Source organism: Carcharodon carcharias, chromosome 6 (assembly GCF_017639515.1).
Source record: "Carcharodon carcharias isolate sCarCar2 chromosome 6, sCarCar2.pri, whole genome shotgun sequence".
In the NCBI taxonomy this organism is placed as follows: Eukaryota; Metazoa; Chordata; class Chondrichthyes; order Lamniformes; family Lamnidae; genus Carcharodon; species Carcharodon carcharias.
This window is the reverse complement of record NC_054472.1, coordinates 193,579,352-193,596,398: the sequence shown is the minus strand read 5'-3', so window position 1 is coordinate 193,596,398 and position 17,047 is coordinate 193,579,352. Positions and strand designations below refer to the sequence as shown.

General features: G+C 50.5%; 1 protein-coding gene across 1 annotated transcript in view; it reads left to right on the top strand.

Moving 5' to 3' along the window:
* Positions 1-17,047, top strand: part of fastk (Fas-activated serine/threonine kinase) — a 104,749-nt gene that overhangs the window by 39,142 nt on the left and 48,560 nt on the right. The window contains exon 2 of the mRNA XM_041190616.1: positions 8,250-8,928. Coding sequence (XP_041046550.1) covers positions 8,295-8,928 — 634 coding nt within the window. The 5' untranslated portion in view covers positions 8,250-8,294. The remainder of the gene's footprint in view (positions 1-8,249; positions 8,929-17,047) is intronic.

Genomic DNA, 17,047 nt, shown 5'->3' with positions numbered 1-17,047 from the left:
GTGGGAGAGAGAGAGAGAGAGAGTGGGGGAGAGAGAGAGAGAGAGTGGGGGAGAGAGAGAGAGTGGGGGAGAGAGAGAGAGAGAGAGAGAGTGGGGGGAGAGAGAGAGAGAGAGAGAGTGGGGGAGAGAGAGAGAGAGAGTGGGGGAGAGAGAGAGAGAGAGTGGGGGAGAGAGAGAGAGAGAGAGAGAGAGTGGGGGAGAGAGAGAGAGAGAGAGAGTGGGGGAGAGAGAGTGGGGGAGAGAGAGAGAGAGAGAGAGTGGGGGAGAGAGAGAGAGAGAGAGTGGGGGAGAGAGAGAGAGAGAGAGAGTGGGGAGGAGAGAGAGAGAGAGAGAGTGGGGCGGAGAGAGAGAGAGAGAGAGTGGGGGAGAGAGAGAGAGAGAGAGTGGGGGGAGAGAGAGAGAGAGAGAGTGGGGGAGAGAGAGAGAGAGAGAGAGTGGGGGAGAGAGAGAGAGAGAGAGAGAGTGGGGGAGAGAGAGAGAGTGGGGGAGAGAGAGAGAGAGAGTGATGGAGAGAGAGAGAGAGAGTGTGGGAGAGCGAGAGAGAGAGAGTGGGGGAGAGAGAGAGAGTGGGGGAGAGAGAGAGAGAGAGTGTGGGGGAGAGAGAGAGAGAGAGAGAGTGGGGGAGAGAGAGAGAGAGAGTGGGGGAGAGAGAGAGAGAGAGTGGGAGAGAGAGAGAGTGGGGGAGAGAGAGAGAGAGTGGGGGAGAGAGAGAGAGAGTGGGGGAGAGAGAGAGAGAGTGGGGGAGAGAGAGAGAGAGTTGGGGAGAGAGAGAGAGAGTGGGGGAGAGTGAGAGAGAGTGGGGGAGAGAGAGAGAGTGGGGGAGAGAGAGAGAGAGAGTGGGGGAGAGAGAGAGAGAGGTAGAGAGAGAAGAGAGTGGGGGAGAGAGAGAGTGGGGGAGAGAGAGAGTGGGGGAGAGAGAGAGTGGGGGAGAGAAGAGAGTGGGGGAGAGAGTGAGTGGGGGAGAGAGAGAGAGTGGGGGAGAGAGAGAGAGTGGGGGAGAGAGAGAGTGGGGGAGAGCGAGAGTGGGGGAGAGCGAGAGTGGGGGAGAGCGAGAGTGGGGGAGAGCGAGAGTGGGGGAGAGCGAGAGTGGGGGAGAGCGAGAGTGGGGGAGAGCGAGAGTGGGGGAGAGAGAGAGTGGGGGAGAGAGAGAGTGGGGGAGAGAGAGGGGTAGAGAGAGAGTGGGGGAGAGAGGGGTAGAGAGAGAGTGGGGGAGAGAGGGGTAGAGAGAGAGAGTGGGGGAGAGAGAGGGAAGAGAGTGGGGGAGAGAGAGAGAGAGTGAGTGGGGGAGAGAGAGAGAGTGAGTGGGGGAGAGAGAGAGAGAGAGTGAGTGGGGGAGAGAGAGAGAGTGAGTGGTGGGAGAGAGAGAGTGAGTGGTGGGAGAGAGAGAGTGAGTGGTGGGAGAGAGAGAGTGAGTGGTGGGAGAGAGAGAGTGAGTGGGGGAGAGTGAGAGTGAGTGGGGGGAGAGTGAGAGAGAGAGTGGGGGAGAGAGAGAGAGAGAGTGGGGGAGAGAGAGAGAGAGGTAGAGAGAGAAGAGAGTGGGGGGAGAGAGAGAGTGAGTGGGAGGGGGGAGAGAGGGGTAGAGAGAGAGAGTGGGGAGAGAGAGGGAAGAGAGTGGGGGAGAGAGAGAGAGTGAGTGGGGGGTGAGTGAGAGAGAGTGAGTGGGGGGAGAGAGAGAGTGCGTGGGGGGAGAGAGAGAGTGAGTGGGGGGAGAGAGAGAGTGCGTGGGGAGAGAGAGAGAGTGCGTGGGGGGAGAGAGAGAGTGCGTGGGGGGAGAGAGAGAGTGCGTGGGGGGAGAGAGAGAGTGCGTGGGGGGAGAGAGAGAGTGCGTGGGGGGAGAGAGAGAGTGCGTGGGGGGAGAGAGAGAGTGCGTGGGGGAGAGAGAGAGTGAGTGGGGGGAGAGAGAGTGAGTGGGGGGAGAGGGAAGATAGTGGGGGAGAGAGAGGGAAGAGAGTGGGGGAGAGAGAGAGTGAGTGGGGGTAGAGAGAGTGAGGTGTGGGGGGGAGAGAGAGAAGAGAGGGGGAGAGAGAAAGAAGAGAGTGGGGGAGAGAGAGAGAAGAGAGTGGGGGAGAGAGAGAGAAGAGAGTGGGGGAGAGAGAGAGAGAAGAGAGTGGGGGAGAGAGAGAGAGAAGAGAGTGGGGGAGAGAGAGAGAGAAGAGAGTGGGGGAGAGAGAGAGAGAAGAGAGTGGGGGAGAGGGAGAGAGAAGAGAGTGGGGAGAGAGAGAGAGAAGAGAGTGGGGGAGAGAGAGAGAGAGAAGAGAGTGGGGGAGAGGGAGAGAGAAGAGAGTGGGGAGAGAGAGAGAGAAGAGAGTGGGGAGAGAGAGAGAGAAGAGAGTGGGGAGAGAGAGAGTGGGGCTGTGGAGGAGGGAGGGGGTGGGGAGGCGAGAGGGGGTGGGGTGGAGAGGGGGTGGGGGGAGAGAGAGAGGGTGATGGGGAGAGAGGGTGGTTGGTGGCAGAGTTTGGGGGGTGGGGGGGAGAGAGTGAGGAGAGATTGGGGGGGTGGGGAGGAGAGAGGGGGGAGAGGGAGGGGGCAGTGGGGAAAGGGGGGCAGAGAGAGGGGGGGGTGGAGGGAGAGGAGAGAGGGTGGAGAGAGAAAGGGGTGTGGAGGGGAGAGAAAGAGGCTGGGGTGCTGGGGAGAGAGCGGAGGGAGAGAGATGAGGGAGAGTGGGGGTGGGGGGGAGAGGGGGGTTAGTGGGAGAGTTTGGGTGATTGGGGGAGGAGAGAATGGGAGGGGTCGGGGGGGGGGGATAAGGGGGAGGAGAGAGAGAGGGGGTGGGGGGAGAGGAGGGAGGGGGGGAGAGGAGTGAGGGGGGGGGAGAGAGGGGGTGGGAGAGAGTGAATTGGGGTGGGGGGGGAGAGAGAGAGAGAGGGTGTTGGGAGTGAGAGAGGGGGAGTGGGAAGGAAAGAGGGGTGGGGGGAGAGAGAGGGGGTGAGGGAGAGATGGGAGAGTGGGGGAGAGAGAGAGGAGGGGGAGGGTGGGGGAGAGAGAGGGGGGATTGGAGGGGGAGAGAGGGGGGTTTGGAGGGGGAGAGATGGGAGAGTGGGGGAGAGAGAGAGGGGGGATTGGAGGGGGAGAGAGGGGAGATTGGAGGGGGAGAGAGGGGGGATTGGAGGGGGAGAGATGGGAGAGTGGGGGAGAGAGAGAGGGGGGATTGGAGGGGGAGAGAGGGGAGATTGGAGGGGGAGAGAGGGGGGATTGGAGGGGGAGAGAGGGGGGATTGGAGGGGGAGAGAGGGGGGATTGGAGGGGGAGAGATGGAGGATTGGAGGGGGAGAGATGGGAGAGTGGGGGAGAGAGAGAGGGGGGATTGGAGGGGGAGAGAGGGGGGATTGGAGGGGGAGAGAGGGGGGATTGGAGGGGGAGAGATGGAGGATTGGAGGGGGAGAGATGGGAGAGTGGGGGAGAGAGAGAGGGGGGATTGGAGGGGGAGAGAGGGGGATTGGAGGGGGAGAGAGGGGGGATTGGAGGGGGAGAGAGAGAGGGGGGATTGGAGGGGGAGAGAGGGGGGATTGGAGGGGGAGAGAGAGAGGGGGGATTGGAGGGGGAGAGAGAGAGGGGGGATTGGAGGGGGAGAGAGGGGGGATTGGAGGGGGAGAGATGGGAGAGTGGGGGAGAGAGAGGGGGGATTGGAGGGGGAGAGAGGGGGGATTGGAGGGGGAGAGAGGGGGGATTGGAGGGGGAGAGAGAGAGGGGGGATTGGAGGGGGAGAGAGAGAGGGGGGATTGGAGGGGGAGAGAGAGAGGGGGGATTGGAGGGGGAGAGAGAGAGGGGGGATTGGAGGGGGAGAGAGAGAGGGGGGATTGGAGGGGGAGAGAGAGAGGGGGGATTGGAGGGGGAGAGAGGGGGGATTGGAGGGGGAGAGAGGGGGGATTGGAGGGGGAGAGAGGGGGGATTGGAGGGGGAGAGAGGGGGGATTGGAAGGAGAGAGAGAGAGGGGGGATTGGAGGGGGAGAGAGGGGGGATTGGAGGGGGAGAGAGGGGGGATTGGAGGGGGAGAGAGGGGGGATTGGAGGGGGAGAGAGGGGGGATTGGAGGGGGAGAGAGGGGGGATTGGAGGGGGAGAGAGAGAGGGGGGATTGGAAGGAGAGAGAGAGAGGGGGGATTGGAGGGGGAGAGAGAGAGGGGGGATTGGAAGGAGAGAGAGAGAGGGGGGATTGGAGGGGGAGAGGGGGGGATTTCAGGGAGGCAGAGACGGTGGAGGGATTGCAGGGAGAGAGGGGGAGGACTGGAGAGAGGGAGAAGGGATTGGAGTGGGGGAGTTGGGAGAGAGGGGGGGCAGTTGGCAGTGAGAGAGGGGGGGCAGTTGGGGGAGAGAGGGGGGGCAGTTGGGGGAGAGAGGGGGGGCAGTTGGGGGAGAGAGGGGGGGGCAGTTGGGGGAGAGAGGGGGGGGCAGTTGGGGGAGAGATGGGGGGCAGTTGGGGGAGAGAGGGGGGGCAGTTGGGGGAGAGAGGGGGGGGCAGTTGGGGGAGAGAGGGGGGGGCAGTTGGGGGAGAGATGGGGGGCAGTTGGGGGAGAGAGGGGGGGCAGTTGGGGGAGAGAGGGGGGGCAGTTGGGGGAGAGATGGGGGGCAGTTGGGGGAGAGAGAGGGGCAGTTGGGGGAGAGAGGGGGTCAGTTGGGGGAGAGGAGCAGTTGGGGGGAGAGGGGGCGCAGTTTGGGGGAGAGTGTGGGGCTAGTTGGGGGGTGAGATGGGTGTGTGGGGGAGATCAAGAGAGGGGAGTGAGTGGCAGGAGATAGAGAGGGGGGATTGGGGAGAGAGAGAAGGGGGATTGGAGTGAGGGAGAGAGCGAGCGAAAGGGGGATTGGAGGGAGGGAGAGAGAGAAGGGGGATTGGAGTGAGGGAGAGAGTGCGAGCAAGAGGGATTGGAGGGAGGGAGAGAGAGAGAGAAGGGGGATTGGAGGGAGAGAGAGAGCGAGCGAAAGGGGGATTGGAGGGAGGGAGAGAGAGAAGGGGGATTGGAGGGAGAGAGAGAGGAGGGGGATTGCAGGGAGAGAGACGGTGGTGGATTGGAGGGAGAGGGAGAGAGAGAGAAGGGGGATTGGAGGGAGGGAGAGAGAGAGCGAGAGGGGGATTGGAGAGAGAGAGAGTGAGGGGGGATTGCAGGGAGAGAGAGAGAAGGGGGATTGCAGGGAAAGAGTGTGAGAGGGGGGATTGGAGGGAGGGAGTGAGAAAGGGGGAGGATTGGAGGGAGAGGGAGGATTAGAGGGAGAGGTAGAGAGGGGGATTGGACAGAGAGGGGGATTGGACAGAGAGGGGGAGATTGGAGGGAGGGAGAGGGGGAAATTGTTGGGGGAGAGAGAGGGGGGAATTGGGGTAGATAAGGAGAGCAGAGAGTTTGGGTAGAGAGCGATGGGCAGTGGCGGGGAGAGAGAGAAGGAGTGGGATTAGGGGCGAGGGGGCTGTGGGATTGGGGATGAGAGAGAGGAAGGGGGTGGGATTGGGGGTGAGAGAGAGGAAGGTGGGGGATTGGGGGTGAGAGAGAGGAAGGGGGTGGGATTGGGGGTGAGAGAGAGGAAGGGGGTGGGATTGGGGGGTGAGAGAGAGGAAGGGGGTGGGATTGGGGGTGAGAGAGAGGAAGGGGGTGGGATTGGGGGTGAGAGAGAGGAAGGGGGTGGGATTGGGGGTGAGAGAGAGGAAGGGGGTGGGATTGGGGGTGAGAGAGAGGAAGGGGGTGGGATTAGGGGTGAGAGAGAGGAAGGGGGTGGGATTGGGGGTGAGAGAGAGGAAGGGGGTGGGATTAGGGGTGAGAGAGAGGAAGGAGGTGGGATTGGGGTGAGAGGGGGAGTGGAATTGGGGGTGAGAGAGAGGAAGGGGGTGGGATTGGGGGTGAGAGAGAGGAAGGTGGGGGATTGGGGGTGAGAGAGAGGAAGGGGGTGGGATTGGGGGTGAGAGAGAGGAAGGGGGTGGGATTGGGGGTGAGAGAGAGGAAGGGGGTGGGATTGGGGGTGAGAGAGAGGAAGGGGGTGGGATTGGGGTTGAGAGAGAGGAAGGGGTGGGATTGGGGGTGAGAGAGAGGAAGGGGGTGGGATTAGGGGTGAGAGAGAGGAAGGGGGTGGGATTGGGGGTGAGAGAGAGGAAGGGGGTGGGATTAGGGGTGAGAGAGAGGAAGGAGGTGGGATTGGGGTGAGAGGGGGAGTGGAATTGGGGGTGAGAGAGAGGAAGGGGGTGGGATTGGGGGTGAGAGAGAGGAAGGAGGTGGGATTGGGGGTGAGAGAGAGGAAGGGGGTGGGATTGGGGGTGAGAGAGAGGAAGGAGGTGGGATTGGGGGTGAGAGGAGGAATGGGATTGGGGGTGAGAGGGGGAGTAGGATTGGGGGTGAGAGAGAGGTGGAGTTCGGGGAAAGAGATGGAGCGTGACTGGGGGGAAGGAGCGAGGAGGGAGCGGGAGAGAGAGATGGGGAGGGGGAGAGTGTGAGAATGTGGGGTGGGAGGGTGGTGTTGAGGTCGAGAGAGAAAGAATGAGGTGGAAGTGGGGAGGAAGGAGAGGTAGGGGTTAGTGTGAGGGGCAGAAAGGGGGTAGTGGGAAGAGGAGAGGGAGGGGATACAGGGAGAGGGAGGAGGTAGTGAGACATGGAGAGACGGGGAGCGCGGTGTTGAGTGGGGTGCAGCGCGTTGCAGGAGAGAGGGGAAAAGGCGGTGAGAGGGAGTGGGTGGTGGGGATTGGTGGAGGGAGGCATGGAGAGAGGCAGTGGAGAGAGGGGGTGGGTGACGGGGGGGGTGAACAGGGTCGGGCAGTGGGGGAGGGAGGGTGGATGATGGGTCGGGACAGCTGGGGGACGGATTGAGAGGGGGAATGAGTGGGGAGAAGAGGAGTGTGGAGAGAGACGGTGGTCTTGGGGGGAGTCGCCCTATAACCTTTATTGGTCTCTTGATCTGCCTTGTTGGGTAAACTGATGCAGAGGGTAAGGTTCAGGGACTCTCCCACACGGAGTTGTTAAGATTTGATTTGGAGGAAGGGGTTGGAAAAGCACCACAGCAGGATGACTGGAATAGCTGAGAAAATTCCAAAAGTGGAAGAGGGCAATGAAATTTGGAACTCTGTCTACTGAGTGAGAGACAAACTGCCTTTGTCCCGGGAGAACTGGTGGCCTGACTGCATACTCTGAGACCGTGTGTATGTCTATGTGCCTGTGTGCACATTCACACGCTAGTGTTACCGAGAGGGGAGAGAGAGGCAAACTGTACTTATTTCCTTTCATCAACTGTCTTGTAAGCAGAAGGTGTTTTGAAGTATTTTTAAAGTTTTCCCAAACTCAGCTTGTGTAATCCAATTTAACTCACAACAACCTTATGATTGACTCAGAAGGTTATTTTATTCCACATTCAAAACTCAGGCGAGGAGTGTTTGCAGCTCCCCACTCCACTACACACACACACTCTCTCTCACACACACACACACACACACACACACACACACACACACAGTAAAGGAGGGGATAGAAAAATTATTTTTATTACTGAATAGTAACATTATAAGAAGCACAGAAATGAATATTAGTTCAGGTGATTTCCAGAGCCCGAGAGGTCACAGCCCAGAGTGTTTCCTTCATAGCAGAGTTCAGATTGGATAAGTTTCTGGTTGAAGACAACTACGTGAAAATCTTCGAAACAAATAGCATTGCAACGCAGTGGTCTTTCTGTGCTTAGGCTGCTTGGCAGCCTAATCAAAGACCTTGATCAAAGACCTTTGAAAATCAAGCAGGCTTCATAGAGTTGAGAGATGGTAACCGACTGCTTGCTTAGCAGGGCTAAGCCCTTTCCAGTTGATGTTAAAACAGCAGCCAGTCTGTGACAGCAAAGGAGTAATGTTAAAACTGTCCAAAAGGCCAGAGGCTTGGGTCATGTGACATGGCCCATTAATGGTTAATTGCAGCTAACAAACAATTTCTGTGTTTCTGGCCAGAATTCCATTGTCCCCTCAATAATCCCCTTTTGAAATGGACGTGGACAGCCCCAGGTGTGAGATGAGTCTGTTAGCAGCACTGCATGCATAACGTGTTTCGATCTCTCTCTTTTGTGGTAGTTCAGTTTGAGGGGGGGGTGGTAGGGGCCCTTCGTCTGCACACCCTCTGCTTTCATCTGTTACAAGGGGTCTGTACACTGAGGAGTGAGATTCCACAGGCTGAAAGAGGAATTCTTTTGTTATTATAACTCATAATGGTAGCTCCCGGAACAAAGGGCCAGATAAATGTTATGATATTAAATATTACACTTTACTGTTATGAGCAGTCTGGATTACTTTGTTCTTTTCCAGGTTTCTGCTGTTCTCCACACTCCCTCCAGGTGAGCAATACCTAAGATGCAAAGGTTGCCTCTGCTCTGCTTCAGTTCTCTGCTGCCGAGGAGTGAGAGCGTTCTGCTGACTCGTCTCAGCCTGAACTGCATTCTCCGCTTCCTCCACCAGACCTGCCACCCAGCTGCTGCCTGCCTATCGAGGAGCCCGGGTGCCATGTACACGGCTCGCTACCACGCCTGCAAGCCGCACATCTGGGCCGCATATCCGGAGCACTTCCCTCACCTGTACCAGGGGAGACAGAATGGGCATAAGCCTCATCATCATCACCACCACCACCACCACCACCACCATCACCATCGCACCAAGAAGAAGACCTGGAACTTCATCCATGAAAAGATGAGCTATGACACTTTCTTCACCATGAAGAGGCTGATTGACCGTTCGAGGACCGTGGGGGAGGTGTTGCGCTGGGTGACACAGAATCCTGGCAAAATCTCCTACAATCATTACCCCATTGCCTTGCAGAAAATTGGCCAGATCCTGCAGCAGCTGCCAGCAGGAAACACTGGGGAGACGTACCACAGCCAGATGTTGGAGCTAGAAGATTTCCAGACGCTTTGCGACTCTATTGTGAGCGACTGCTCCAAGTTCGACAACTTCAGCATCGTGAATTGTCTGTACGCTGTCGCCGCCTTGGGTAAGAAACAGCCTCAGTTCTGTCTTTTCCATCCAACCCCCATTTGGGATAATTGAAAGCCACATGCTGGATGGAATTTGAAATGTTTCTGTCCTCAGTCACATGGGGACTGTCCTGCATAAAGCTGCCATTTCTGTCAAACGTTTTGTAAATAGTGTATGCAAAGACCCCAGCCCTAAAGAGGAATGGTGAGGGACTTATATTCAGACATGAGTACCGTGAACAGGGAACCCCTGGCTGGGGTTAACAATTTAAAATCCCCACTGGGTGAGAAGAGAGGTTAGGAGAAATTCCTGTACTCAGCTGTTAGAGCATGGAATGCTTTGCCACAATGGTTGAGGCAGAGATCATTGCATCTTTTCAGGGAAAACTGGGTGGTTTTCAAAGTGGGAAGCGCAGGCCTGTGGGGAGAGACTGTGGCAGTCACACTAGTTTCGGACTGGTATAGTACAGAGCTGGTACAGAAACAATGGTTTGAATGGCCTCCTCTGCTATAAGAATATAAGACCATAAGAAAAAGGAGCAGGAATAGGCCATACTGTGCCTAGGGCTTGCTCCACCATTCAGTACAACCATGCCTGATCATTGGCCTTAATTCCACTTTCCTGCCCGCACCTCATATCCCTTAATTCCCTTAGAGACAGATTTTTCTCTCTCCTGGCCTTAAATGTATTCATGATGGAGCATCCACAATCCTCTTGGGTCAAGAATGCCAAAAACTCACAACCCTTTGAGTGAAGAAATTTCTCCTTATCTCAGTCTTAAATGATTGACCCCTTATCCTGAGACTTGTGCCCCCATGTTCTCGATTCCCCAGCCAAGGGAAACAATCCCTGTATCTACCCTTTCGGAATCTTGGATGTTTCAATGAAATCACCTCTCATTCTTCTGAATTCCAAAGAGTATAGGACCAATTTACTTAGCTTCTCATCATAGGACAACCATCTCATTTCAGGAACCGATCTAGTGAACCTTTGCTGTACCGCCTCCAATGCAAGTATATCCTTCCTTACTTATGGAGACCAAAACTGCACACAGTATTCCAGGTGTGGTTTCACTAAGGCCTTGTACAATTGTAGCAAGACCTCCTTACTCTTGTACTCCATCCCCCTTGCAATAAAGGCTAAAATACCATCTGCCTTCCTAATTGCTTGCTGTACCTGCATGCTAACTTTTTGTGTTCCTGTACAAGTACACCCAAGTCCCTCAGAACATCAACATTTACAAGTTCCACAGCTTTGAAAAATATCCTTCTATCCTTGCAACCCATATGAATAACCTCACACTTACCTGCATGATACTCCATCTGCCACCTTGTTGCCAACTAACTTAACCTGTTTATATCTCTTTGGAGCCTCTTTGTGTCCTCACAACTTGAATTCTCAACTATAATAAATACAAAAAATGCTGGAAAAACTCAGCAGGTCTAGCAGCATCTGTGGAGAGAAAAACAGAGATGACGTTTCAAGTTCAATAAGACTCTTCTTCGGAACTGTTCCGCAGTTCTCTCTCCACAGATGCTGCCAGACCAGCGTTCCAGCATTTTCTATTTTTATTTCTGATTTCTAGCTTCCGCAGTATTTTGTTTTTATTACATTCTCACCCAGCTTTGTATAGTCAGTAAAGTTAAATACATTAGTCTCGGTTTGTTCATCTAAATCATTAATATAGATTATTGATAGCTGAGGCCCCAGCAGTGATCCTTGTGGCACTCCCACTAATCACAACCCCCAACTCCATCAGCCCTTATCTTGTGTATTAACCTTTTGTCTGGCACTTTATTAAATACCTTTTAGAAATCAATCTACTGGTTCCCCTTTACCTATCCTACTCATTACATCCTTAAAAAAGCTAATAAATTTGTCAAATAGGATTTCCGCTTAGTAAAACCATGTTGGCTTGTTCTAATCATACTATGCTTTTCTAAGTGCATTGTTAAGACTTCCTTAATAAATTCCAGCATTTTCCCAACAACTGATATTAGGCTAAATGACCTGTAGTTCACTGTTTTCTCTCTCCCTCCTTTTTTGAATAGTGGTGTAGCATTTGCTAACTTCCAATCTGTTGGGTCCATTCCAGAATATAGGGAATTTTGGAAAATCATGTCCAGTGCATCTACTATCTCTGCATTTCTCTCTTTTAGAACTCTAGGACGTAAGCCATTGGGTCCTGGGAATTTGTCAGATTTTAGTTCCTTAATTTTCTCCAGTACTTTTTCTCTGCTGATATTAATTACTTTAAATTCCGCAGCCCTTTTAGCCCCTTGATTACCCTCTATTTCTAGTGTGTAACTTGTGTCTCCTACTGTAACATAAAATGTTTGTTCAATCCCTCTGTCATTTTCTGATTCCCTGTAATAATTTCTCCTGTTTCTGCTTCTTGGGGACCAATGTTTAACTACTCTGTTCCTTAATATATACTTGTAAAAGCTCTTACAATCTGTTTTTGCATTCCTGACTACTTGACTTTTTATTTTTCCCCTTCTGTCAACTTTTTGGTAGCCCTTTGCTGGTTCCTAAAACACTCCCAATCCCCAGGCTTAATATTATTCTTTGCAATATTATAAGCCTCTTTTAATCTAATACTGTCCTTAACCTCCTTAGTAAGCCACGGATGGATCCTTCTTGCTGAAGTTTTGTTTTTTTAATTGAATATATTTTCGTTGAACATTTTGAATAGTTTCTTTAAGTGGTTCCCACTGTTTATTTACTACCATACCTTTTAGTCTAGTTACCCAATCAACCATAGCCAATTCACCCCTCATACCTGTTGGCTTTGTTTAAGATTCTTGTTTGGGACTAGGGTATGGTCGCTTTCAAACTAATCTTTTACTATGACATTACTGATTAACTTTTCTCATTTGCAGTGCAAAATATAAAATAGCTAGTGTATTATTCCAGGATACTGTTACAAAAGTATTCTACAATCCCATCTTCCAGGCCACTTTTGCCGATTTGATCCACGCAGTCTATATGAAGATTAAAGTCTGCCAAAATTATTACATTGCCTTTATTACAGGCTGTAATAATTTCTTCCTTAAAGCTCTGTCCAACAGCATAACTACTGTTAGGAGGCCTATAAACTACTCTCACCAGCCTTTTCTAACCCTTGCTATTCCTAACCTCCACCCACACTGATTCTATTTCCTGACCTTCTGTGTCAAGATCTTTTCTGGGTAATGTCCTAATATCATTCTGTACTATCAGGTCTGCCCCTCCTTTTCTAATGTTTGCCTTTTCGACTTGTCTTATGTCCTGGAATATTAATTTCTCAACCTTGGTCACCTTATAACCATGCCTCAGTAATGGTGATTAGGTCTAAACCATTTATCTTTATTTGTGTCACTAGTTCATCTGTCTTATTGAGAACACTTTGAGCAAACAGATAAAGAACCTTTAATTTAATTTTTTTACTACTATTTGCAAGGAACTTATTTGCTGATGTATTACAATCATTCGTACCCCTCCCTGTGCCATTCTGTTTGTCTTTACCAAAACTGCTCTGTTACTTGACTTTCCTCTTCAGATTTCTAAATTCCCCTTCAATTGAACCCACTGCCTCTTCTAGTTTAAAGCATGTGGCCTATGTAATGGACTGCAGCATTTCAAGAAGGCATTTCACCATCACCTTCTCAAGGGCAATTAGGGATGGGCAATAAATGCTAGCACCCCATGAATGAATAATGAAGGAGACCTATCGATATGTAAGTCTGGATGGGAGAGATGATGGCATAGTGGTAATGTCACTAGACTTACAATCCAAAGACCCAGGCTAATTGTTATGATGTGGCAGATGATTTGTGCTTCGCGGACCAAATCCATGAGGGAAACTTGGTCGCACTAGCACAACAGTTTTGCAATTTGTATTTATTACGAGATGTATGCACTGAATTCAGAAGTAACAAGTCCACCAAGACCTTCAGAAATTTAAAAAATTAAATTAAAATATTTATTAACAAAATAAAAGATTTCAAGCACATACATAAAACTACAATTACTGCCATAATAACTTCTAAAATTTCTAATGAACCTGACCCTAAGTTACACTCCATTTAAGGCAACGGTCCAAAAATAGATTTTAGATTTTAAACAGATGCAGCAAGTTAACACACTACCCTGGACAATGGAATTCCAAATGGCTTTTCCCCAAGTTCAGCTTTGTAAGACAGCAGACTTATGCGCAAATGCTGGAGGCTTCATTAAGGCTATTTCACACACTCCTGTAAGATCTTACCTGGCCTTCTTCTGACACATAGCCTTTCATTCTCCTTTATGTATGTTTCTTTCTTTTAATATGTAAATTCTATTGTTCCAAACACCTTTGAAACTGTATTTCCCTCATAATATAAAAACTTTCATGTCACTATAGTCAGTTACCTTTGGGGAAAAATAAACACATTCCTTAGCCTTGCTTATCTGGCTAGTTCAAAACAGACTGAGATCCCTTTGAAATCCAAATCTCCCTTTTATCTAAAAATGCAAATTCCCTTCATACCTTACATGCTAAGCCAGCATCCATGTTTACTCATTAGCATGTCAAGCACCAAGCTTCTTTTGACAGGCAGAGGGATCTGGGTGTACAAGTCCACAGGTCACTGAAAGTAGCAACGCAGGTGGATAAGATAGTCAGGAAAGCATATGGCAAGCTTGCCTTCATTGGTAAGGGTATTGAGTATAAAAGCTGGGAAGTCATGCTGCAGCTGTATAGAACCTTGGTTAGGCCACACTTGGAATATTGCGTGCAATTCAGGTTGCCACATTACCAGAAGGATATGGAGGCATTGGAGAGGGTGCAGAGGAGGTTTACCAGGATGCTGCCTGGTCTGGAGGTTATTAGCTATGAGGAGAGGTTGGAGAAACTTGGATTGTTCTCACTAGAGTGACGGAGATTGAGGGGTGACTTGATAGAAGTTTACAAAATTATGAGTGGCATGGACAGAGTAGGTAGAAGTTTTTTCCCAGGGTGGAAGAGTCAATTACTAGGAGACATAGATTTAAGGTGAGAGGAGAAAACTATAGAGGAGATATGCGGGGCAAGTTTTCTATGCAGGGGGTAGTGAGCGTCTGGAATTCGCTGCCAGAGGAGGTGGTGGAAGCAGGTACGATAGTGGTGTTTAAGAGGCAGCTTGACAAATACATGAATAGGATGGGAATAGAGGGATACGGACCCCGGAAGTGCAAAATGTTTTAGTTGACGGGCAATATGATCGGCGCTGGCTTGGAGGGCCGAAGGGCCTGTTCCTGTGCTGTACTTTTCTTTGTTCTTTGTTCTTTGTTCTTTGAGTTAAAGCTTGCAGTTTGCTTGACTACAAATGTAATTAAATCACATACAGACAGATCTAACCAGACTTACCTCAATAAACCTACATCACAATAGACCAGAAAAATATTATGAAAATTATTATATTTTCATGACACTAATGACCTTGTAGCGTGGGTTCAAATCCCACCAACACAGCAGCTGGTGGAGTTTTAATTCAATTAATAGAATCTGGAATTGAAAGCTAGTCTCAGTATTGGTGGCAATGAAACTATCATCGATTGTTGTAAAAACCCATCTGGTTCACTAATGTCCTTTAGGGAAGGAAATCTGCCTTCCTTACGTGGTGTGGCCTACATGTGACTCCAGACCCACAGCAATGTGGTTGACTCTTAACTGCCCTCTGAAATGGCCGAGAAAGCCACTTAGTTCAAGGGCAATTAGGAACAGGCAACAAATGCTGACCTTGCCTGTGACATCCACATCCCAAAAGATAAAGAAGTTATATCAAATTAAATAAAATTTATATAATACTTGCTGTCTCAGCAGTATCTGAAGGTGCATCACATACAATCAATTGAGGTTCAGGGACTTGTTATTTGGAGACACACATCAAATAGGAGCAAGAGTCAACCATTCGGGCCCTTGATCCCGCTCTGCCTATTCAGTCAGATCATGCTGATCTGATTGTGGCCTCAACTCCGCTTTCCTGCCCATCACCTATAACCCTCAAACCCCTTGTAGGTCAAAAACCTGTCTAACTCAGCCTTGGATATATTCAATGACCCAGATTCCACTGCTCACTGGGGTAGAAGATTACAAAGGTTCACAACCCTCCGAGAGAAGAAATTCCTCCTTATCTCCACCTTAAATGTGAGGCCCCTTATTCTGAAACTGTGTCCTCTAGTTCTAGATTCCCCCACAAAGAGAAACATCCTTTCAGCATCCACCCTGTCAAGCCCGCTGAGAATCTTTTATGTTTGAACAAAATCACCTCTCCTCCCTCTGAACTCCAATAGGTAGAGGCACAACTTGTTCAACCTTCTTCCTTATAAGACAACCCCTTCACCCCAGAAATCAGCCGAGTGCGCTGCCTTTGAACTGCTTCCAATGCAAGTATGTCCCTTCTCAAATAAGGAGATCAAAAGTGTACAAAAGGCCATTAATGCCCTTACAGTTATAGCAAGATTTCCTTACTTTTATACTCCATTCCCATGCAATAAAGGCCAACATTCCATTTGCCTTCCTAGTTATTTGCTTTACCTACATGCTAACTTTCTGTGATTCATGTAGGATACCTAGATCCCTCTGTACTATAGCACTTTGCAGTCTCTCTCTCTATATTTAAATAATATTCTGCTTCTCTATTCTTCCTACCAAAGTGGACAACATTATACTCCACCTGACAAATTTTTGTCCATTAACTTAACGTATCTATATCCCTTTGCAGATTCTTGGCTTCCATCACTGTAACTTGTTTTCCTACCTATTTTTGCATCATCAGAAAATCTGGCTACAAAACAGTCTGTCCCTTCATCCAAGTCATTTTTTTTCCAGTATTCTTCATGAAATGTGGGTGTCACTGGTTCGCCCAGCGTTTATTGCCCAACCCTAACTACCCTTGAGAAGGTGGTATTGAGCTGCTGCCTTCTTGAACAGCTGCAGTTCATGTGGTGTAGGTACACCCACAGTGCTCTTCGGAAGGGAGTTTCAGGGTTTTGACCCAGTGACAATGAAGGAGGGGTGAGATGGTGTTGGCTTGTAGGGGAGCTTGCAGGTGTTGGTGTTCCCATGCATATGCTGCCCTTGTCCTTCTAGGTGGTAGAAGAGATGGGTTTGGAAGGACGAGCCTAGGTGAGTTGCTGCAGTGCATCTTGTAGATGGTACACACACTGCTGCTACTGTGCGTCGGTGGTGGAGGGAGTGAATATTTGTTGATAGGGCCAATCAAGCGGGCTGCTTTGTCCTGGATCGTGTCAAGCTTCTTGAATCATTAATACGGATCATAAATAGTTGATGACAGGCTGGCAACCTGCTCCAGGAAAAACTAGCCACAGAAACAGACATTAGCACATGCTTTGTCTGCCTCATGTGTCTCTAGATGTGGAAAGCTTCCAGGTCTAAATATTCGAAGCCCCAGCACTGATCCTTGCAGCACTCCACTAGTTACAGTTTGTCAACCTGAGAATGATCCATTTGTCCTGACTGTTTCCTGTAGGTAGCCAGACCTCTATTTGTGCTAATTAATAACACCAATGTAATGAGCTTTCATCTTGTAACACACTACATCTACGGGTTCCCTTTAATTCATCCTGCTTGTTACGTCCTCAAAGAACTTGAATGAAATTGCAAACGGTAGCATCTGTGCAGCCTTGGAATGAGAGCAAATTGAGTGAGATAGGTGTCGGGGATGAGGGGCTTGAGTTATGATGAGAGATGAGGGGGATTGCGTGACACTCATCTTGCAGCCTCACTCGTATGGCTATTCTTCAGCCTTGGGTGTGACTTCATAGCAGGGTTTACAAACTCCAGGCCCTCTATTTGTGTTGGTTGTTGTGAAAGCAATCTGAGACTAATCCTGCTGCCCACCATACCTTCACTTTATCATCACTTCAAAGCAGGGGTGGGGAATCTAAGGCACGTGGGCTGGATCCGGCATTCTGCTCAATTTCATCCAGCCTGCAGCAAGGTTTCCAAAAATGTAGACCTAGGGCAGCAGTGCCTTCCAAATAGCATTTATTATCATCGTTATGACTTTGCTTTGGATAAAAGCGTCAACTAAATTACAATACTAATATTTAACAAGATAATATTCAAATTCAGCCATTGCATTAAAACAGCAGGTGAGTTAAACGTTTCT